Here is a 23077-nt window from a genome sequence, read left to right on the forward strand (position 1 = left end):
TGCAATATTGAACACTATCAACCACACCATTCTTTTATCTCGTCTTTCTGGCGTTTACAACTGATTCTAACCCTATCTTTCCTCTTGTACCCAACAAGTCGATTGGTTCCCATCATTCCTCTTGGTTTCCTCTCTCATCTGGTGTACCCCAAGGCTCTGCTTTGTCAGCTGCCCTGTTCAATATTTACCTTACTCCTCTTTGTAGTCTCCTTGCCAGCCTTGAGGTACACTACGGATTATATGCTGATGATATTCGGTTCTTTTTTCCTCTTAAATCCTCCAGGTATCAATCTAAACAATTTGCCTCACTCTGTATTTCTACTTTTCAACACTGGTTATGTTCTAATAAGCTTTCGCTTAACCTCAATAAACCTGAAGTTCTCATTTTGTCTAGATTTCCATCTTCGTCTATACCCTATCATAATAAATGATTGTCAATTTCTAATTTCTCAGACAGTATGCAATGTTGGTGCTCTCACTGACCCTTCACTCTCCATGCAAACACACTGATTCTCTTTCCCCTTCTCTTCAAACTTTGCCTTCTCAGAAACTTTTTTCGAATGGTTCTTCAATCATTTGTATTCTAGCTTAGATTACTACCACTCCTTTAACTGGTCTTCCTGCCTATATCATCAGACCCCTTCAAATCTTGCAAACTTTGGCTGCCTGTCTTCTAATACACTTGTCCATGACCCATATCATTTCTATCCTTCAATCTTTACATTTTTTCTGAATTCAATATAAACTTGCAATTACTGTCCACAACATATTGAACAATATTTCCTCTCCTTGGATCTCTTCAATGCTCAACCTTTACACACTGACCCCATCACTGTGATCCTCTGGCCAAGGTCTCCTCAATATACCCTCAGCAAAGCTCGCACATCTTGATGAATGCTGCCCCTACCCTAATGGAATTCCCTCCCTAGATCTGAGATGCCTCAAATATCCTTTAAAAAAAAATCCCTCAAGACTTACCTTTTTAAACTGGCTTATAACATCTCTTGGCCAAAATGTGTTATTTGTCATGTTCTTGATCTATGATTGTTACATGTAATTCAGACATTTTATTGGAATCATTTCTTGTGTTTTATTGTACCCCACCCTAAACTATGGAAGGACAGGTAACATTTTAAATAAAATAAGCAACAGCATAGAAATCTAAAACTAATCCTTTTGAAAATTTTTCATATCTAGTTCAGTTTGAATCTAGATGCCTTCTTCCAAAATCACTTTTTTCAAATTATAAAACTTATAAATTATTAAATGCAATTGTTTCTCCATGATCTGCAAATGAGAGGACAATTCCTAAAGTCCAGAATGGGTGCTTAATCATGCAATTTCTTCATTTGTTCCTTCTCTGAGCTATAGTGCAATTGTTCCAATAAGTAAGCCATAGTTCTACTTGAGCTACATTGAACACGTTGAATAAATACTAACACAAGCAAGACTACAATGATTTAATCTGATAAAAATGTACAAAAATATTCCAATCAGAAATGGTAAAGAATGTATCACAGAAATAGCTTCTCAAAGGACAAAGACTGAACATTTTTAATAAATTTTTTTATTTATTTTTTTAAAGAACTTTAGCCAACACTGATTTTCTAGATGAGCTTATCACTTAAAATTTGGTGGCACATTCTATACTAGGTCCTTAAGGCAACTTATTCAAATTAAATTTACAATTGGATTTGATGTTAAAAATAACATCTCAGAACAGATGCTGATATAATGACCCACAACAGCTGCCAGCTTTACAATAGCAGCTATTTTTTAGGTTATAACCAGTGTTATTTCAGTGGAACTTAATATTAGAAACTTTTTCGCAAACAATAACAAAAATAATCAGTTTTATTTAATTAAATTTTATTGTAAACACATTTGGTATAATTTCTTATTGATCATCATCCAGTTGCTCCAAAAGGGTTCTTCTTCGGCTTTCTAATTCTCCTTCACTCAACTCACTGCCTGATGTATCCCAATTACCCTGCAAAGAAATGTAAGCAATGACTATTATAGGTCCAGAACTTTCATATGTATATGATCTAGAGTCCACTATTGCTGGTGTAAGTCCTCACCTGTGTGTATTGTGCTCTGTTTATGGCAGCAATACGTATTCAAGATGGAAATAAAAGGACATAATGTTCCATTTTGCGATAAAGTATACAACTTAATACAGTGGAATCCATTATTTTTAGTTCTTGCAATGTAAAGCATACACATTGAAATGTAGCCAAAGTAAAAATGTCCAGGTATTTCATCACAAAAAGTTACAGATTTTTAAACTTAAACAGACTTACAGCATCTTCTCAAATCCATCCACTAGCATTTTCTTTGCAATTTCATGTCATGGGTTTTCAATTAGTGCTTATTCACAGTCAACAATGACTAATAGAATCATGGATTTATAATAAAAGATTAAGTATTAGGGGGAAAGCAGTCCTGAAGTGTTCGGCCTTAGCAGTAATGGCATATATATTGCTACACAACTTACAGCCTTCCTCCTAGTACCAAATGTTAAACACAAAATTTGAGAAGATATGTTAAAATATGAAAATATCTTAAACATGTTGTCCTTTGTATGACTGAACACAGACGAAAAGGGATAAAAAAAAGCAAACAATTCCAATGTTAAATGGAGACAGAAAACAAAAATATACAAAAACAATGTGTCAACTGAGATTATTCTTCAAAACAGCTTTACTCAGTGTGGATCAAGTGCATTATGCAGAATACGTCATTCAGTATTTGGAACAACCAGTTCACATTTATGAATAATAAAATGATTAACAGTGTAAATACATAGCTACTAAATGCAGCATACCATGGGAAAACATAAAAGATTTACAGGTCTATGTGGTACATTTTGATTGGAAGAAAACTAATTACATACACTGTCTAGTTATTGGCTTTCCTGTTTCTTCCTCTGGTCTTATTCCTAGATATTCTCTTTCTATCCCACTATGGTTTTCTGAATATTTTGTCATACTTCAAAGAAAGAGAGCATAACCTTTTCTTACAGTCATACAGTGTGTTTCTGAAACCATTCCTCACTGCTTTACATGTATGAGCGAAATGCCTGTAACTGGGTGCAGAGAAGGGCAACTAAAATGATAAAGGGGATGGAACAGCTCCCCTATGAGGAAAGGCTAAAGAAGATAGGGCTGTTCAGTTGAGAAAGATGGCTGAGGGGGATATGATAGAGGTCTTTAAGATCATGAGAGGTCTTGAACGAGTAGATGTGACTCGGTTATTTACACTTTCGAATAATAGAAGGACTAGGGGGCATTCCATGAAGTTAGCAAGTAGCACATTTAAGACTAATCGGAGAAATTTCTTTTTCACTCAACGCACAATAAAGCTCTGGAATTTGTTGCCAGAGGATGTGGTTAGTGTAGTTAGTGTAGCTGGGTTCAAAAAAGGTTTGGACAAGTTCCTGGAGGAGAAGTCCATTAACGGCTATTAATCAAGTTTACTTAGGGAATAGCCACTGCTATTAATTGAATCAGTAGCATGGGATCTTCTTAGTGTTTGGGTAATTGCCAGGTTCTTGTGGCCTGGTTTGGCCTCTGTTGGAAACAGGATGCTGGTCTTGATGGACCCTTGGTCTGACCCAGCATAGCATTTTCTTATGGGGAGTGGGAGCCTAAAGTAGGTCAACATAGTGACCCAAATTTAGAGGAGTAATAGTGTCAGCAGTAAACTAGAAATTACTTTTCAAAACTTAAAACTCCAATACCACCTCAATGATAAAATCCAAACTAAAAAGAGAATTTTGTCTGTCTTTCACTAGCACATCTAGTTTAAAGGTAACAATGTCTGCATTTTTTTTACCCAATTAAAACTATAGCTCACAAGGTAAATAAACTAGTGTAAAAAATGGCACCACTTCCCTTCCTTCTAATGTTCAGCACCATTTGTAGCAAACTATTTTTCTTCACTCTTTATCAGCTCCTGAAAGCCTATTTCATTATACCCTTACATGTAGTTTGCACCATATATAATCAACATAAATGGTATCAATATTTTTCAATTATGCCACACCTCTTCCTATATTTTAGTTCAAGAAGTGTAATGACCTAAAGTTGACAAAGAATGCTGTAGTCTTTTCGTAAGCTATTTATTTAAATTTGATCTCTAATGTGAACTGTGACTTCTTACCCTATCAATTACTGTTCTACTACTTCCGCACCAGTTTGTCTCCTGTAGCTGCAGGCTTCAGACCAATACCATCACATAAGATCTTGCAATATTTTCAACTAAAGATCCTACCTGACCATAAAGTACTTCAAGCTTGCCTTCTCCAGTTAAGAAACATCCAAAGCATAATTAAAACTGAAAAGTACTTAACATATATAACTTGTAACAGTCCTGCAGAAATCCTAACACAATGTAAAAGTAGAATAAAAATTAATCAAGGTAGAGTTTGATACAGGTAAGGGTGTGGGCGGGAGGAGTTATGTAGGGAAAGACAGCTGCTGCAAGGTGGCCCTTGCAAGATATTGAGCAATGCTGAGGATGCGCCTCAGAAAGCACCCCTCAGGCTTGTGAGAGTCTACCAAGATACTCAGGAATGTCATCTGGCAGGTTGGAGGGCGGAATGGGTAAGTGTGAAAATGAAAGTATTAAAAAAGGAGAACATTTAAAAAAAAATAAGTAAGGTGGGCTGGACCAAATTGAAGGGAAAATTAACAGAACAGGCATTAACAGGATAAGCCCACTCGACTGTACCCACTTCCCCATGCCCCCAGTTGTGCTCGTTAAGTTTACATCCCCCTGGCAGAATTTGTAAGATGTGTAGCATTTTAAGAAAACATGAGTGATCAGACAAAACACATCTGTTATTTTTAACAAGTTTCAAATTGTGCTATTCTGTGATGCATAGTAGTTTAATCATTAAATAAATCATAGCAATAAAGGAAATAATAAAATAATCCTATTCAAAAGTTTGCATACCCTTGAATATTTGGGCTGATAATATACACTCAAGTTGAGACACACAGGTTGAGATAGGAATGAAGGGTAGATATCCACACCTGTGCCTTGGTGATTGTATGTATTGTCTGTGTATAAATAGTTAATGAGTTTCTTAGCTCTTGAGGAAACCTTATGCAATTCATCCAGGGCTGCATTGACTTTGGTGGTTACTGAAGCATGGGAAAAGCAAAAGAACTGACAAAAGATCTGCAAGCAAAAGTAGTTCAAATGTATAAATTAGGAAAAGGAAATAAAAAGATATCCAAAGATTTAAAAATGCCAATCAGTACTGTTCAAACTCAGATCAAGAAGTGGAAAATTATGGGTTCTGTTAATACCAAGCCACGGTCAGATAGACCAAGAAAGATTTCAGACATAACTCCCAGGAAATTTGTTGGAATGCAAACAAAAACCCACAAGCAACTTCTACTGAAATACAGCCTTCTCTGAAACAAAGTGGTGTGGCTGTTTCAGCATGCACAATAAGGAGATATTTGAACAAAAATGGGCTGCAGGATAGAGTTGCCAGAAAATGCCATTGTTGCACCAATGCCACAAAACAGCCTGCTTACAATATGCCAAACAGCACCTAGAGAAGCCTCAAAACTTCTGGAACAAAATTGAACTTTATGGTCACAACCATAAATGCTGTGTTAGGAGAGGAGTTAACAAGACCTATGAAGAGAAGCACACCATCTCTATCATGAAGCATGGAGGTGGATCTCAGCAGTTTCGGGGGGAGGGGGTGAGCTACAGTGGCACAGGGAATTTAATCACAATTGATGGCAGGATGAATACAGCATCTTATCAGAAAATAAGGGAGGAGAATTTACATTCATTAGCCAGGAAGCTGCGCACAGGGCACACTTGGATTTTCCAACATGACAATGATCCAAAATATAAGGTTAAGTCAACCCTTCAGTGGCTGCAGCAGAAGAAAGGTTCTGGAATGGCCATCAGAGTCTCTTGACTTCAGCCTCATTGAGCCACTCTGGGTAGAACAAACCTTCAGTTCATGCTAGACAACCAAAAAATGTACAGGATCTGGAGGCTTTTTACCAAGAGAAATGGGCAGCTTTACCACATGAGAAAATGAAGGGCCTCATTCACAACTGTCACAAAAGATGCAAGGGGGGGAAATTCATGATATTAAGAACTAAGGGTATGCAAACTTAACAGGACCATTTCATTATTTCCTTTATTGCTATGGTTTGTTTAATGATGGTGCTATTCTGTGATGCATAATAGTTTAATTTGAATCATGTTTTATTAAAATGCTATACTTCTTACAAATTCTGCTAGGGGTATGCAAACTTATGAACACAACTGTATCTTACTGAGTGAGAAATAGAGCAACTTGAAATATCTAACTAACATCTCCACTTGTCCAGGAGATTGTGTTTTAAAAATATGAGCAGTGAACTCCGTTGCTTGAAGAAAACTTGGAATTAATAGCTTGTTACTTTTATAAAATTAGTCTTATGATGTTGTATGATTTAATTACTAAATTTCCCTGTATAGCCAAAAAGGCTATGGCATGCATTTTAAGCTTTTTAGCAAAAAACCCTAAAACCATTTGATTTAATCTCTTCATGGAATTCTCTGCACCAATGTGTAAATCTTTTGCATAAGGAATAATATATGGCCTAAGCTCTTCAGTTTAGTCTTTTTTTTTTTTTTTAAATCAATGTCCTTTCTATCTACAGACAGTCTTCAGGCTGAATGTAAAAGTAGGCCTTGGTTTAGAATATCCTCTGCTACAATATCTGTAGAAGCTGCATAACTGGTAATTCCACCATCTTCAGAAACCATATCCTTCTTGGCTAATATAGAGTAATTATTAATACTTTTGCACTGTACTGTTAAATTTGATGTAAACGTCTGGGACTCATGCTCTGTGAATGAACCTATACAACAGATTTTGCTTCTATGTTTGTGACAATGCATCTGAGCTTCTGGGGTAGAAATGTCTTAGTTTAATATTGTTCCTAGATGCCATCAAATCTATGCTGTTTTTTCCCCACGAGCAACCAGAAACATCTGCTAATTTAGGTTTCATTCTCAATGTTCCACACTGCTTCTGCTTAACTAGTCCTCTTGAACATTCTCCTTACCTTGTATATTTTAAACAGAAATGTTGTTGAAGAAATGTTTTGCTCACAGTAAGAGTCTAATCAACTCCACTATATGTTTCAACTCCGTTCATATATATCAACCATAAAAAAGTTAAACTGTTCGTTATGTTCTATTTCACATTCTGCTCCCGACAATGAAAATTGCTCTCATCTTCAAGAATTTTATGTCCAACATTCTCTCTTCCTGTTGCCCAAATCCATGACCTACAGATCAGTTCAAAATGGCACCCATCCAAACTGACTCATCTGTGATGATGTCCACATATTTGATCATCCCTAGATGTACAGCAACGTCAGAAACAAGTCAGGAGAGCCCAAAAATATCTTGCATGACTGCAACTAGAATGGTTGTGATGTTTCTATCTTGAAGTACTCTTTTAACAGATCTAAGTCAAGAGTTACAGTATGATTGCATCAAGTTTCCAAGAATGCTGGACTAATCTAAATGAAGCCAAGGTTATAATCCTCACAATAGCATGGGATGGCCAAATGTTTTAGAAGATAGTCTCACAAAGCTTTGTGGTAAGACATGGGAAAAATAAAAAGACAAGACCTTGAATAGGCTGTCAGTGGAGGTGATAGCGGCAAGCATTTTAACTAAATTTAAACATGCCTGGCACAGATTTAGAGAGCAGTGGTAGGAACAAGGTCAAGATGCTGAGTAAGAGAGATTGGGGGAGTTATTGGTGTTGGCTTAAGTATGGAAATATATATGCTATTCTATCTAAAGTGACAGCGAACTGGGCAGACTGGATGGACCAATTAATAAATGACGGCAGAGAAGAACCATGTTACTAACCTCATCATCATGGATTATAAAATGACCCAGTGGGGCCAAGAAGAGAGTAGTAGCTTGGCAGCCTGGTGTGATGCCTGACAGTGTTGGCCTGATGTCTTCATGTGGCACCAATGAGCAGTGACCTCTGCTGAGTCTAGGTAAAGCAGAGTTGCTTACCTGTAACAGCTATACTCCAAGAACAGCAGGATGTCAATCCTCACACATGGGTGACATCATCCGATAGAGCCCAAAACAGAAAACTTATGTCAAAGTTTCTAAAACTTTGACTGAGCTTCTCTGGGCATACTTGAGCATGAAGTGGAGACCAAACTCCACTGGGAGGCAGGCAAATCTTCTGAGGACTGACATCCTGTTGTCCTTGTAGAACATGTGCTACAGGGTAAGCAACTCTGCTTTCTCCGAGGACAAGCAGGATGGCAGTTCACACACATGGTTGAATCCCCAGCTAAAGGCAGCCCCCAAACAAATAAGGTGACCAACAAACAGGAGCTAATGGGCACAACTACCACGTTTTGTTGATAACAGGAAAAGAGGCAGCCTGAAGAAAAACAATGGATCCTGGCGGTAAAAGAGTTGGGTTCTAAACTTCAAACAAATTCCAAAGGACAGATTGACCAAACCTGCTATCGCATTGGCCATTCCTATCCAAACAGTAATGTGATGTGAATGAATGGATGGTACTTCATTGTCACAACTCTGCAGCTCTCCTCCATGGGGACTGCTCGCAAGTAGGCCAAGAATGCTGTCATGGCTCGGAGAGAGTAAGCCTTTATATGAACCACAAGATGCAATCCCTCTTGAGCATAACAGAAGGAGATGCAGTCTGCTAGCCAATTGGATAACATCTGTTTGGCAATGGCAATTCCCAGCTGAGTGGACTGTCTATGGACAAGCCTCTCTTGCAGCCCAAACGGTGCAGGGCATGTGCACCTTGGTTGAGGTTGAGGCCTGTGAAAGAATGTTGGCAGGACGATGGACTAGTTAAGATGAAAGTCTGACACCGTCTTAGACAAGAACTTATGGTATGTAGGCAAGACCACCCTATTGTGAAAAATGGAGTGTGATAAGTCACTAAGGACTGGAGCTTTCTGACCCTGCATGCTGAAGTAACTGCCACCAAAAATACAACCTTCCAGGTCAGGTACTTCAGGTCACAGAAGCACAGCAGCTAGAAAGGCGCTTCCATTAGCTGAGCTAAAACTTTGTTGAGGTTTCAGGATACAGCGGGAGACCTTAGGGAGGCTTCAGCTGAAGCAGACCCCACATGAAATATATAATTATAGGCTGTACAGAGATGGTGATATGTGCCAATTGCACTCAGATGAACCCTGAGTTGGTCTCGAGACCAGCTTCGAAGAGATATAGAAGGGAGTCAAGCAGTTTTTGTGTTGAGCAGTAGGAAGGTTCTAGTGCCTTTTACTCATATGACACAAAAACCCTCCTCCACTTCAGTCCATAGGAAGGCTTTCTGGAAGTTACAAGGACATAAGACACATTCTGAGAGACTGAGGGGTTCCACGATCAACCGCTCATCATTCAAGCCGTGAGTGATAGGGCCTGGAAATTGGGATGCTGCAACCTGCCCCGATCCTGGATGATGAGTTCTGGGGAAGTCCACAGTCTGATCGGTTTCCTGATGCACAACTCCCAAAGAAGCGGAAACTATACTATCCTCAGCCAATGGGAGGCTATGAAAATCATAGTCCCTTTGCACTCTCTGAGCTTCAACAAAGTCTTCGCCACCAGTGGAGCTGGAGGATATGCGTACAGGAGGCCCTAGCCCCAATGAAGGGCAATAAGCGTCTAAGGCTAGCTTGCTGTGTGCCCTGTATGTGGAACAGAACAGAGGAACCTTCCTATTCCAAGATGCCGCAAACAGGTCTACCTTAGAGGTTCCCCAGAGGTGGAAGATCCGGTTTGCTATCCCTTGCTCCAGAGACTAACTCAATGCTCAACGCAGTCCTTCTCTGGTGCTGAGGTCAAAAAAGATTAACCATGGCCCGTCTCTGGAGTCCCTGATAGTCACTCATGCAAATGGAGCCGATGGCCCCGCTGATGTTGATAGCTTGATGACCAATTGTGCAGCTCAGAGGTCCCTCGATATCAATGCCTCAGATTTTTTTCTGGTGCCCAAAGCATTGGTCCATCTTTTCCAAACAGGCATGGTGCCCTTTGGGGGGCATTTGTGCACATTTGTGACAACCCCAGATGCCATGCGATGCACCCAAGCATAGGACACAGTCCTCCTGCATGGGAAGGCATCACTGGAATCCCGATGATGACATGGCATTGTGAAACAAAAGGGACGCAAGATTGAAATTGCAGGTGGCGGCTCTCAATGGCCAAAGGGCACCAAGCACTCTGCTGCCCTGGGGATAGACTACAGAAAAAGAAACTTACTTGAAATGTCGAAAGACCTACCTAGGGAAAATAGAGGGGAGAACAGAGGGAACCCATGTCAATCTGCAAGATTCAGATTGTAACTTTACAGCAAAAAAGCACTGAAAAATGACTAGAAAATCCTTAATAGAAAGGAAAAATATGAGAGACTCACTCCACTGCAAAACACTGGCTCTGTGGAAAAAGAAAGATTGAGGGGACTCCGCATGGTATAATACATGATTGAGCATGCTCAAAGAGGCTCAGTCAAAGTTCTAGAAACTTTGACATAAGTTTTCCTTGCCGGGCTCCATCAGATAATGTCACCCATGTGTGAGTTCTGCCATCCTGCTTATCCTTGGAGAATGGAACATTCTGGCTCAACAGCTAGAGAGACAAGATGGGGGTGGAGAAAATGGATCCTTGTCCATATCTTTTCTTTTACAAACTATGCCAATCTAAATAGCTGTTGAAGGTTCCATGTGAGCAGTACAATCAAGGCAATGTCATTCTCTAGCATATGCTTTCTTCCTACAAAACATTTCCTTATAAAAAAAATGCAAAAAATCAAACTGGGAATAAATGCAAATTGGCAGCAGTATGATAAAATACCACATAGTCCCTGCTATGCTAATAGTGATTTGTCATACAGAGTTCTTACTTTGTTCCTTCAGAGTGAAGGAACAAAGTATGTCCACTCATGGCCCACAAAAGAAAAAGGGAAATACAGACCACTGGAAGAACCAGAATTGCATCCAAAAAATGTGCATATGAGCCAGTCCTAGAAAAACAAAAATTAAACATCAAATAAACTATACTAGTTGCTTCCCTAGTTACTCCCCTGCAACAGGGGACAACTATTCATACATGTAAACACACTTTTTCCAGAGGACCAGTCTCCTCTCTGTGATATTTCATTTTTACAACAAAAAGAGGATCCTGTGACAATTAATGAATACTTTTAAAGTCACAAAACTTTGGGCAAGGTGATGCCTCACTCACTGTGTGGACCTTACTAGCTGAAGAAAATGGCTGCCACAAGGCTGCTGCTATTGAAAGAACCTCTGGGTTCAACCTGAATGATGATGTGCCTCTTGTAGACAACTGTTGCTGATGGATTCCTGAACAGCTATACCTTCTCCAGATCCTGCTGCCAACTGAGTATGTACAAATAGCCCTGCTCACATCCACTGAGAAAGCAAATATCTCTCCTCGGTCCTAGCTGCAGAACAGTATGGGTCACATCTTATCACTACTGCTGACAAACCGATTACCTTCTTCAAACCTCGAGTTTCCTGTGCCTGATATTGCCAAATGACAGTCTCATCGATATCCATGGTAATGCTACTGGAGCAGAAACCAGTAGGCACACAAACTAAAATCTTCACTAGCATCTGGTCAGCACAAACGGAAGATGAAAAATGTACCTTATTAAGACTAATAATGAACTGAAGTAGAGTAGTAATAGACCTTGTGGTAAAGTGGTATCTTTAGCTAAAAAGTTGAGATCTTATGTGATGATGTTGCATTGATTTGAAGAAAAAGCATCTCTCTCAAAATGTATTAAGTTAACTCAATAAATAGGTATCAGCTACAACTTATTGTTGACCTTTATTTCTATATATCCAAGTTAACTAACATGGTAACCACATTACTTTAGAGTTCTTCATTAACCTCTTCCTTGGGAAAGAATCCTTGTCATCCAAACAGGTGTAAGATATCATTTCATAGAATCTGTTAATTATTATTCAATTTATCAACATAATCTCTAATAGTCACAAATATATGAAACATGACTCCAGTACAGAGCTTTGGAATTAGGGCTAGGCCAGGGCATTAACATCTTAATTATTGGGGAATGGGAGACTGAAAAATATGGGGTGGCATGAGATATAGTCAATATTGCCAGTCCACCCCTGAAACAGGACAGTCAAGGAATGGATCTAAGCCAAAAAAGTGATGACAAACTATGAGGAGAGATCCTACCTAACACAAAGGAAAAGAATAGCATCACTATTGCCCCTGACAGGAGTTAAGTCAAGCCGATCCTGGCCATCATACCAATCCAAAAAAGGAAGAGTCAGGGGAGTCAGTCATGGAGAAAAGAACTTGAGAAGGGGGACTTCTATTCCAAGTAAACTTTCAAGTGTGGCTCTAGGTTGAGAATTGTTGGGCTACAGTCTTACTATCTAGGAGAGATGGAAAATCCTTCCAAAATACATTGCTCCATACATGATGAAAAGCAAAGGCTTCTACAACATAAACAAGAATTTAAGGATAGCTTCTTCAGATTTCCTTTGCCATCTATTCTTTGGGCAGGACAACTCCCTGGGGCAAGATATGCTCTAAGTTCAATGCAGATGATATCCTGTAATTTGAAATCTACGGTCACACATATAACAAGTTATTCCAATAAACAGGTGTCACTTACTGCTGGTTTGTTGACTCTTATGTCTATGTATCTAAGTGTACCAACATGGCAACCACATTACTTTATTCAAGTAATTATAGAAAACATTGTTCCCCTTCTTAACAAGGAACCTGGTGATGTGGCCAGACAGGCATCACAAATACCTAGCTATTTTTAATAAGATTAACCATTCACAGTACCTCTTTATTTGCTAAAATAGCCCCAAAACCAGTATTTATTTAGGTGGCAAGATATGGTTAAGGATATTAGATGAGGGAGCCAACCGACAGCATGGGTAAAAACCATTGTCTTCTGAAAAGTCTTTTCAGCTGACAGTTACACTAAAAACTTACAGAATCTTTTCCAGTTCGTTTTTTGGGAGATTTATGTTTAGAATCTGATCTTTGTTTAGCTCGTTCTTTTTCATTTTCCTTATCCTTTTCTTTCTCTCTTTCTTTTTCCTTTTTGTCTTTCTCTCGTTCGCCATCTGATTCAGGAGAATCCTACAGTGACAAAGAATACCAGAAAAGAATAAAACATGAGGTAGAAATCATCAGGAGGTCCAAATAACATTTATTAAGTCTGATCATACTTTTGTAAATTGAAAATTGCTTACCTGTAACAGATGTTCTGAGGCCAACTGGATACCAAGTCCACACATGTGGACTTGGTATCCACATGTGTGACGCAGCCCAGTGTGGAAGATTTACTCAAAAGCTTCTAGAGCTTTTGGCATGCTTGAATGAGCAAATCCAGCATGACCCTTGTCACTACTTCATGTGGAAACCCTCATTTCTTTCATAGCTATTCATATAAATATATGTGAAGAATCATCTCCAAGGCAAGGAGGGTAGGTTTTATGAGGACTTGCATCTTGCTATGCTCTGAGAACATTTGTTACAAGCAAACAACTCATTTTCTCCAAGGACAAGCAAAATGTAAAGTCCTCATATGTGGGTAATCCCTATCCACAGGTTGCCTTGAACAAAAAAAAAGGGGAAATACAAACAGAAAAATGTTTCCAATGGGCACAACTAATTTTTTGTGGCAACTAGAACAAAGGGGAAAGCAGACAGTTGCTCAGCAGCGCATGGTTCGGAGAGAGGTATCTTCAAAGGATACTAATGATGCATTAGAATTAGGGCATCCCAACAGTGAGGTTCCAATTATAAGAAAAGTAGTCCAAGTGCCTGTAACTAAAAACTCAGCTGAGCTAAAAAAGTAACTTATCCCTATCAATTAAAAAGCAGAATTAAAATACAAACAAAAAACAAACTTTGAAATGCTTGTATGCTAATGCCAGAAGTCTAAGAAGTAAGATGGGAGAATTAGAATGTGTAGCAGTGAATGATGACATAGACTTAATTGGCATCTCAGAGACATAGTGGAAGGAGGACAACCAATGGGACAGTGCTATACCGGGGTACAAATTGTATCGCAATGACAGAGAGGAGCACCCGGGAGGCGGTGTGGCGCTTTATGTCCGGGATGGCATAGAGTCCAACAGGATAAACATCCTGCATGAGACTAAATGCACAATTGAATCTTTATGTATAGAAATCCCTTGTGTGTCAGGGAAGACTATAGTGATAAGAGTATACTACTGTCCACCTGGTCAAGATGGTGAGACGGACAATGAAATGCTATGAGAAATTAGGGAAGCTAACCAAATTGGTAGTACGGTAATAATGGGAGATTTCAATTACCCCAACATTGACTAGGTAAATGCATCATCGGGACATGCTAAAGATATAAAAGTTCCTGGATGGAATAAATGACATTTTTATAGAGCAATTGGTTTAGGAACCGATGAGAGAGGGAGCAATTTTAGATCTAATTCTCAGTGGAGCACAGGATTTGGTGAGAGAGGTAAGGGTGGTGGGGCCGCTTGGCAATAGTGATCATAATAGAGTTGTTCCATCCCTATTATCATTTTGGTTGCACAAGCACAAAAGAGCAAACTTACTACATTTGATTGGGAAACATGACCTGTTCAGGAGAAGGCAGTTGAATTAGACCTTGGTTTTCTGGATCCCCAAAAGAGCTGGTTCCTTCTTATGAACTGGAAAGATTAGGAACTAAATTGCAACTGGGTATGTACCTTGTGTAATCTCAGTATTAACCATGACCTCTACCACTCCAATAGAATATCTGACCTTTATCTTTAGGAACCTTTTGAAGCTTGGGAACTCCTAAGGTCCTTAACCAACTGCTTGAGATCCTCACTAAACAGTAAATTTCCTTTAAAGAGATGCTTGCCCAGCCAGGCTTTGGATCAAGAATCTACTGCCCAGTGTCAGAGTCATAGAAGTCTCCCAGCTGCCACAGCAGATGCTACCGACAGAGATGAAATTCTAATAAGATCATACAAAGCATCTGCCAACAACGCAGTATCCAACTGAAGCCGGGCATCCTCTTTACCTCAGGGAGCTGCTAAACCCAGAGCAGAAATGCTCATGCCACAAGACTAAAAACACACACATAGGGAATATATCAAAAAGAAATTCTCTAATTATCATATATACCCATACACATAGAGAATTATGTAAACCTTTCAATATTGTGCAATAATTTTATTTTTTCAATCAAACTTGTGAAAAGTTACATCAATAAAAAACACCACAATCACTCTTCATTCATACATTAAAAATACAAACCAATGACACAGTATATTTCATACAGCTCATCATATACAAATACAAAGGTACATAATATCAATCTTATTAAGAAAAACTTTTCTTCATAGAGTTTCCAATGAATTTCAATTAAATTGCTTAATTATAATTTCATATTCCAAAGGTTATATATAGGTGTGCTAATTCTCTGCACACATCCTCCGCTGTTTGCAATATTCCACAGCTGTTATAGTAAACTTGTGCCAAGGGAGTAGCCCTATTAACACTCCATCCACGTTTATACAGTCCGACAACGGATCCTTGTTTCACCCACGTTTGGGCTTCATCAGGGACATACTGTTAATAACTACCCGGTGTTCACCTGAGGCAATTACTCTCTATAAACCTCTCAAATGTTGTACCAATGACAACATTTCTTATAACGATTTTAAATTCAACCTTCCGAGTTGTTCAAACACTTTCCCAAAAACAACGCTTATCACGTGTCAAGTAAACGTTTACTTGACACGTGATAAGAAATCGTTATAAGAAATGTTGTCATTGGTACAACATTTGAGAGGTTTATAGAGAGTAATTGCCTCAGGTGAACACCGGGTAGTTATTAACAGTATGTCCCTGATGAAGCCCAAACGTGGGTGAAACAAGGATCCGTTGTCGGACTGTATAAACGTGGATGGAGTGTTAATAGGGCTAGTCCCTTGGCACAAGTTTACTATAACAGCTGTGGAATATTGCAAACAGCGGAGGATGTGTGCAGAGAATTAGCACACCTATATATAACCTTTGGAATATGAAATTATAATTAAGCAATTTAATTGAAATTCATTGGAAACTCTATGAAGAAAAGTTTTTCTTAATAAGATTGATATTATGTACCTTTGTATTTGTATATGATGAGCTGTATGAAATATACTGTGTCATTGGTTTGTATTTTTAATGTATGAATGAAGAGTGATTGTGGTGTTTTTTATTGATGTAACTTTTCACAAGTTTGATTGAAAAAATAAAATTATTGCACAATATTGAAAGGTTTACATGCCACAAGGCTGCCACAAACTGCAATCTGAACCAATAGGGCATTAGAAGCCAAAATATGCTACAAAGGAATCTTAGACTTTCCCAGAGGAGGAAGGCCTTTCTCTTAAGGATCCCCAGGTAGATAGTAGTTCTCTTAGTCACCACCAAAACCAGCACAGCTACCCTTATCATCTGAAACAAATCTTGAATGGTATCCTGCAAGAGTGGATACAACCTGTTTCACTCCTCTGAATCTAGACTTTGGAGATTTTCATTCCGCCAGCAACATTTCTTCTACCTCCAAACAAAGGGAGAAGGATTTAAAAGACTTATGAACACCCTTGATAACAGGATCCCAGACAGGGGGTCTTCTTCTACTTTGATGTTTGATGCTAAGGGATGTAATGACCTGATCAAAGAGATGCCATCTCATCTCTGTGAAAAAGCCAGATAACAGAATCATACTCCCTTCTCTGAAGGAATTTCTCCAAGGAAGAAAAGCTATCTATAATCAAAAAATCTCCTTCGGATCCTCTAGTTGTGGATCCTTGGGCACAGTAGGAGAAGCATCCCTCGATTCTACGGACAACCTGGCCCACTTACAAAGCATCATTTCCGATGCAGGGCCCCTAATGCAAGACCCCCAAACCTAAGAGCCTTAAAGGCTTCACCCTTTCACCAGGTCTCTGAATTGCACAGAAGGCCTAATGAAGCAACCTAAAGAAATTCAGAGTAAATTCCCCTGAGGCAGGCATACTAGGGCTTTAGGCCATGGTACTGACCACATCCCCACAAGGGACAACCCTGGAGAATACACAAATAGATAAGACTGCACCATGGAAGATATTTGCCCTGCTAGACCAGTCTAAAATGGCGGATGTTACCGCCGAAACTGTAGACTCAATCATCCTGCACTCAAGTGTGGGAAACTGAAGAGGCCGCCATCTCTTGCAGTGGCTGCCCTATTGCGACCAACTCAGGAACTTTAGATGACTTCCCCTGCATCTCCCCAATTTTTCAGTACGTGGTACATAAAACACCAGAGGATGTCAAGCAACACCTGCAACCGCAAGCCCGTCAGCCCCGCTCTTCCTCCATTGGACTGATGCAGTGCAGACAAAGATGGTAAAAAAAACTCACCCCCAAACAGTTGCACTTGCTCCCAGAGGTCAAGGCACACACAATTTGCTGGAGCTCTGAACACTGCCTCAGTCCTGCAACTCACAAGCCTTTCTTCATTCCCTGATTTAATGAAAGAAGACTTGCAGAAAAATAAGAAGGGGGGGGGGGGGGTGAGAGCGGAAGGATCCTCGTCTTGATCTCTCTCTCTTTTTTTTTCTAAACACTACTAAATCAATCCCTCAGACTCTACGAAATCCCTTCTGGGGCTGGGCATCTCTGCAGTAAGGCATGCAACACTGGAAAAAATTCCAAGTGCTTGACCCTCCAACTACCAGGGGCAAAAGTCCATGCTGTATCAACCCAGAAAAATTCCTGCTGCACCACCAGTATGTCTCCAGGAGGCAGAAAATGCTTTTTTTCTGGACTGCACTATAAGTAAGTAGTTGTGATATCATCACATCACAGAGAAAGCTGTGATCTCTCATTTGCCAGCAAGAGAGGAAGCAACTTGGTTGTCTAGACTCATGTAGTAGCATGATAAGGAAACTGCTCTGTCTCCACCTGCTGGTAGGGGAGCAAACCCCATGTATTTGGAATGGTCTAGTGTAATAAGGATAATTTCATGATATGGACAAAAAAATGGGTTATAACAATAAACATGTTGGATTCAGTGAGAATGGAAGACACTGCTGATTAAGCACAAAAGCACACAATCACCAGCTTTTCAAAAGGAAAATTAGTTCTTACCTGTTAATTTTCGTTCCTGTAGTACCACGGATCAGTCCGGACTGTGGGCTGAGCCTCCTTTCCAGCAGGTGGAGAGACTAAAACTGAAAGGATATCCTGTATGAGGACAGAGCCTATCCTGTAACCCTTCAGTATAACCATTGTCAAAGCAGAAAACAACAAAACCAGAATAGGATCAAGCAAGTAACCAGAAAGCTCAATGGAGCAGATGTAGAACAATGTAATAGATATGGTATGACTAATTGCTCTTGCATATACTTGGTGCTGGGCAACCAAGGCTTCCGGTGTATTTGCTCAGTATTCATGCACCAAAAAGATGTGTGGAAATCTACAAATCTGCAAGAGAAACAAACTTCGAGAGGACAGAAAAAAAGACAAACAGGGAAGGGCGTCTGGACTGATCCGTGGTACTACAGGAACGAACATTAACAGGTAAGAACTAATTTTCCTTTCCCTGTATGTATCCGGATCAGTCCAGACTGTGGGATGTACCAAAGCTTCCCTAAACTGGGTGGGACCGAGACAGTCCCGCTCGAAGCATTTGTAGCCCAAAAGAACCAAGAAGCGGAGCTTGCACCTCCAGGCGGTAGTGTCAAGCAAAAGTATGCAAGGACGTCCAAGTGGCGGCATTGCAAATCTCCTGCGGAGAGACCGATTGACTGTTCGCCCAGGAAGTAGCTTGAGAACGCAGTGAATGAGCCGTAAGGCCCTCGGGAACCGCCCGACCTCGACAAAGATAGGCCGAGGAGATCGCTTCCTTCAACCACCACGCGATAGTGGTCTTAGAAGCCGGCTTACCCCGAATGGGCCCACTCCAGAGGACAAAAGATGAACCGAGACCCGAAAGCCATGAGTAACCTGGAGATAGCAAAGTAGAACTCGTATGGTATCAAGTTTACAGAAATCGTCCCAGTCGCAGGGGAAAACGCAGGGAGTTCTGCCGACAGGTTGACATGGAGGTTAGAAGAACCTTCACTAAGAAGGAAGGGCCATCGACCTTGTCCCTTGACTCTGGGATACCCCAGAATCGGAAAATCGCAAAAAAAGGTTCCCTACAGGACAGTGCGTGGATCACCGAGATCAGACGAGCAGAAGAGATAGAGACCAGAAAGACAGTCTTAAGCGTAAGAGCTTTCAAGGTAGCGTGACGGAGAGGTTCTAACAGAGTCGCACAGAGGGCCCGAAGGATCAGATTAAAACTCCCCGATGGGCAAGCGGCCGAGAAGGTGGACGTAGATGCTTGACGCCCTTCAAGCACCAATCACAACCGGATGGCCCACTCAGTGATGACATTCTACCCGACCCAGGAGAGAGCTGAGAGGGGAGAAGATCTTCTTGGGGAAGAGAGGACTAACGAGATCGGGGCGGAGAGCGCTGAGATACCAGACTCCGCACAAACAGCTTCAAACATGTTCCAGATACGCGCGTATGCCAGGGAAGTTGACTGTTTCCGGGCCCGCAGCAAGGTGGAGATGACCTCCTCCTAATAGCCCTTGCGCCTTAGGTGTCGTCTTTCAAAAACCAGGTCGCTAGACAGGAGCGATCGGCCTGGTCGAAAAATACAGGTCCTTGACAAAGGAGCCGAGGAAGATGGCGTAGCCGCAGAGGTCCGTCTGGCGCTAGGTTGAGAAAATCCGCGATCCACGGTCTGCGCGGCCACTCTGGTGCTACCAGAACCACGGGACCCCGGTGGAGTTCCATTCTTCTGAGAACTTTCGCGACCAGGGGCCACGGGGAGGGGGGGGGTGAACATGTACAGAAGGACGTCCGCCGGCCAAGGGAGAGCCAAAGCATCTACTCCCTCTGAGCCGTGTTCCCTCCAGTGGTGGAAGAACCAATTTGCCTTGGCAATGCAAAGGGTCGCCATGAGGCCCAAGTGGTGGGGGACCACCTGTCAACGATGAGATTCATGGCTGCGTCAGAGAGTTCCCACTCCCCGGGATTGAGCAACTGACGACTGAGAAAATTGGCCTGAACATTCCCCTTGCCCACAATGTGGGAGGCCGCCGGGCACTGTAGATGTCGCTCTGCCCAGGCGAAGAGACGGCTGGTTTCCAGGGCCATCAGCGGACTGCGGGCACCTCCTTGGCGATTGATGTAAGCCACAGTGGAGGAGCTGTCGGACAAGACCCGTATCGCCTTGCCGCGGATGAGGGGGAGAAACCCCAGAAAAGCTAGGAACATCACCCGAGCCTCCAACCGAATGATGTGCCAGCGAGACTGAGCTGCTGGTCAGATCCCCTGGGCGTACTGGGAGAGGCAGACCGCACTGCAGCCCGAGAGACTGGCGTCCGTGGTTACTATCGTCCACTGAGGGACTTGGAGAGGCTTTCCCTGTAGCAAATGAGGAAGGGAAAGCCACCACTGCAAGTTGGCGACGGTAAGGCCCAAAAAACGGGAGGACTGTGTGAAACTGTTCCAACACTGTCTGCCAACGGGACAGCAAAGCTATCTGGAACGGTCGCATATGAGCAAAAGCCCAAGGGACAAGGTCGATGGCAGAAGCCAAGGGGCCCGAGACCTGCAGGCAGACACAGGCCGTCGGAGAAGGCAGCAAGATCAGACTCTGAAACAGACCGATCAACTCGAGAGCCCGCGCGCGAGGCAAGAAGACCTTGCCCACCTGGTTGTCAAAGTGGGCTCCCAGGAACCCTAACTCCTGGGAGGGCAGAAGATAGCTCTTGGAGAAATTCAGTATGCATCCAAGAGACGCGAGGAGAGCTAACACGCGATCCACCGCCTGCCGGCAAGAGCCTCCGCCTTGGCCCGGATGAGCCAGACGTCCAGGTAGGAGTGAACAAGGATCCCTTTCCGGCGGAGAGCTGCTGCCACCACCACCATGACTTTGGTGAAGGCTCGAGGTGCTGTCGCGAGACCAAGGAAAGCTCCCCGAACTGGAAGTCCCGGTGGAGGATGTGAACGTGAAGAGACTATGCGGAATATAGAAATACGCCTCTGTCAAAACAAGTGAGGCGAGGAACTCTCTGGGGCGAAACAGCACGAGGACCGCTCGCAGGGTTTCATGCGGAAAAGCGGGATCTTGAAAACCCGGTTGACTCTTTTGAAGCCTAAGATCGGACGAAGACCCGTCCTGTTAGGGAACGATGAAGTAAACAGAATACTGGCCTGCAGCAAGTTCGCTGTCTGGAACCGGGACCACTGCAGTCAGACACAGGAGCCTGGCAGGGGTTTGCTCCACCGCTTGCCGCTGGGACCGACCGCATGGGGAAAATAGAAAAAGATCCCGAAAATCTCGAGCAAACCGAAGGCGTACCCATCTCTGAGAACGTCGAGGACCCACTGGTCAGACATGATTTTGACCCATTCCACGAAAAAACCGGAAAAAGTGACCGAGGGATGAGTCAAGTGAACTGCATTGTGTGGCAGGCATAAGGATGGAGCGCGTGGGCTAGCTCTTGCGAAAGAGAAGGCTGCGACCAAGACTGCGATCAAGAAGGAAAACCCCCCTGAGGAGTCACCCTGCCCGCGTGGGGTATACAGTCTCTGGCCCCGAAAACATGGACGAGAGGGTGTAAAGGAACGGGATTGGCTTTGGACAGTCCTCCGGAAGCTGATGGACCTTACTTTCCCCTAAGGAATCCATAGTTTCTCAAGGTCCTTGCCAAAGAGCAGCTTACCTGTGAACGGCAACGTGCCCAACCGGGCTGTGGAGGACGGATCGGTCGACCAATGGCGCAGCCAGAGGAGCTGTTTTGGTGGACATCGCCGATGCCATCGCCTTTGTATGGACGCGGAGAAGGTTGTATGCGCAGCCTCTGCCCACGGGAGGTCCCGGGTGCAGAGCAATTGTTGGACCCACCTGAGACCTGCCCGCAGCATGAGACTGCTGCAAATAGTCGCGCGTACCCCCAGCGCCAGGACATCAAAAATGCGCTTCACCTGAGCCTTGAGCATGCGGACCTGGGCGGCTTGAAGAGCCAGGAAACCCTGCTGTACCATGACCGCATAAGTAGTCCACGGAGGGATTATTGTTTTTTTTTTTTTTTTTTTTTAAATCAAAGCATACCTCCGGGAGGGGGAGCTTGTCCAGAGCACGGCCCGCCCGGAGTCCCAGCTCTGGAGCGTTCCATAACCGCAGGCGCAAAAACTTGTGCGTGGGATGAGAGGGGAAGGCCCTTGCTGGATCCTTGATTTCCGCCAGGACCGGGTCCATATCCTTGGGCAAAAGGGCCGTAAGGGTGTCCGTAAGACTCTGGGTTCGTCCCCCTCCAGGGGTGAAAGGGTATCCCCTCCACATCCGGATTGGCAGCAGGACCCGGGGGTACCGGATCCACCAGGAGGTCGGGGGGGGGGGGGGGGGTGTGACCCCTGGGAACACCCACGCCCCAAGGGACCCCGGGGGCTCCGCAACCAGTTTAACCGTCAACGGCGCGGAGAAAACATTTTTTTTTGCCGGGGGGGGGAGGGGGGGGGGCCTTCCTCCTCCTCCTGCAGGCTAGCTAAATAAAATCTACGCAGGAGGAGGGCAAAATTCGATACAAAACGAGCCCTGGAAGTCCAGGGTGGGGGAGGGGGAGGGAGAGGCGAGAAGGTGACAAAACCCATCTTGGGAGGCCAGGGGGCTGAAATCAGGGGGTAGCTGCAAAAAAAAAAATAAAAAAAAAAATCTGCCCCCCAGCCCCAGGGAGCTCCAAAAATGGAGCCGACAAAAAATCCAAAATGGCCACCATTCCCGGACTTTCCCGACCCAGGAATGGCCTGGCCAAGCTCTGGGGAGTCGATCCCCGGGCTAAATTTGCCAGCCCTGCCGAGGAGGGACCTACCCCACCCGGCAGGGAGGCAGAGAAGAGGCCCCCTCACAAAAAAAAACCACGAAGGGGCTGGCAGAGAA

At 42.8% G+C, this 23077-nt stretch overlaps 1 protein-coding gene across 1 annotated transcript in view; it reads right to left on the minus strand.

The window, feature by feature from the left end:
- Positions 1-1545: 1545 nt before the first annotated feature.
- PRPF40A (pre-mRNA processing factor 40 homolog A) overlaps positions 1546-23077 on the minus strand; it is a 391586-nt gene continuing 370054 nt past the window's right edge. Inside the window, exons 26-27 of the mRNA XM_029605503.1 lie at positions 13057-13206; positions 1546-1990 (exon numbers count right to left, since the gene is read on the minus strand). Of these exons, the coding sequence (XP_029461363.1) occupies positions 1898-1990; positions 13057-13206 (243 nt within the window). The 3' untranslated portion in view covers positions 1546-1897. The remainder of the gene's footprint in view (positions 1991-13056; positions 13207-23077) is intronic.

The sequence above is a fragment of the Rhinatrema bivittatum genome, chromosome 6 (assembly GCF_901001135.1).
Source record: "Rhinatrema bivittatum chromosome 6, aRhiBiv1.1, whole genome shotgun sequence".
Taxonomy (NCBI): domain Eukaryota; kingdom Metazoa; phylum Chordata; class Amphibia; order Gymnophiona; family Rhinatrematidae; genus Rhinatrema; species Rhinatrema bivittatum.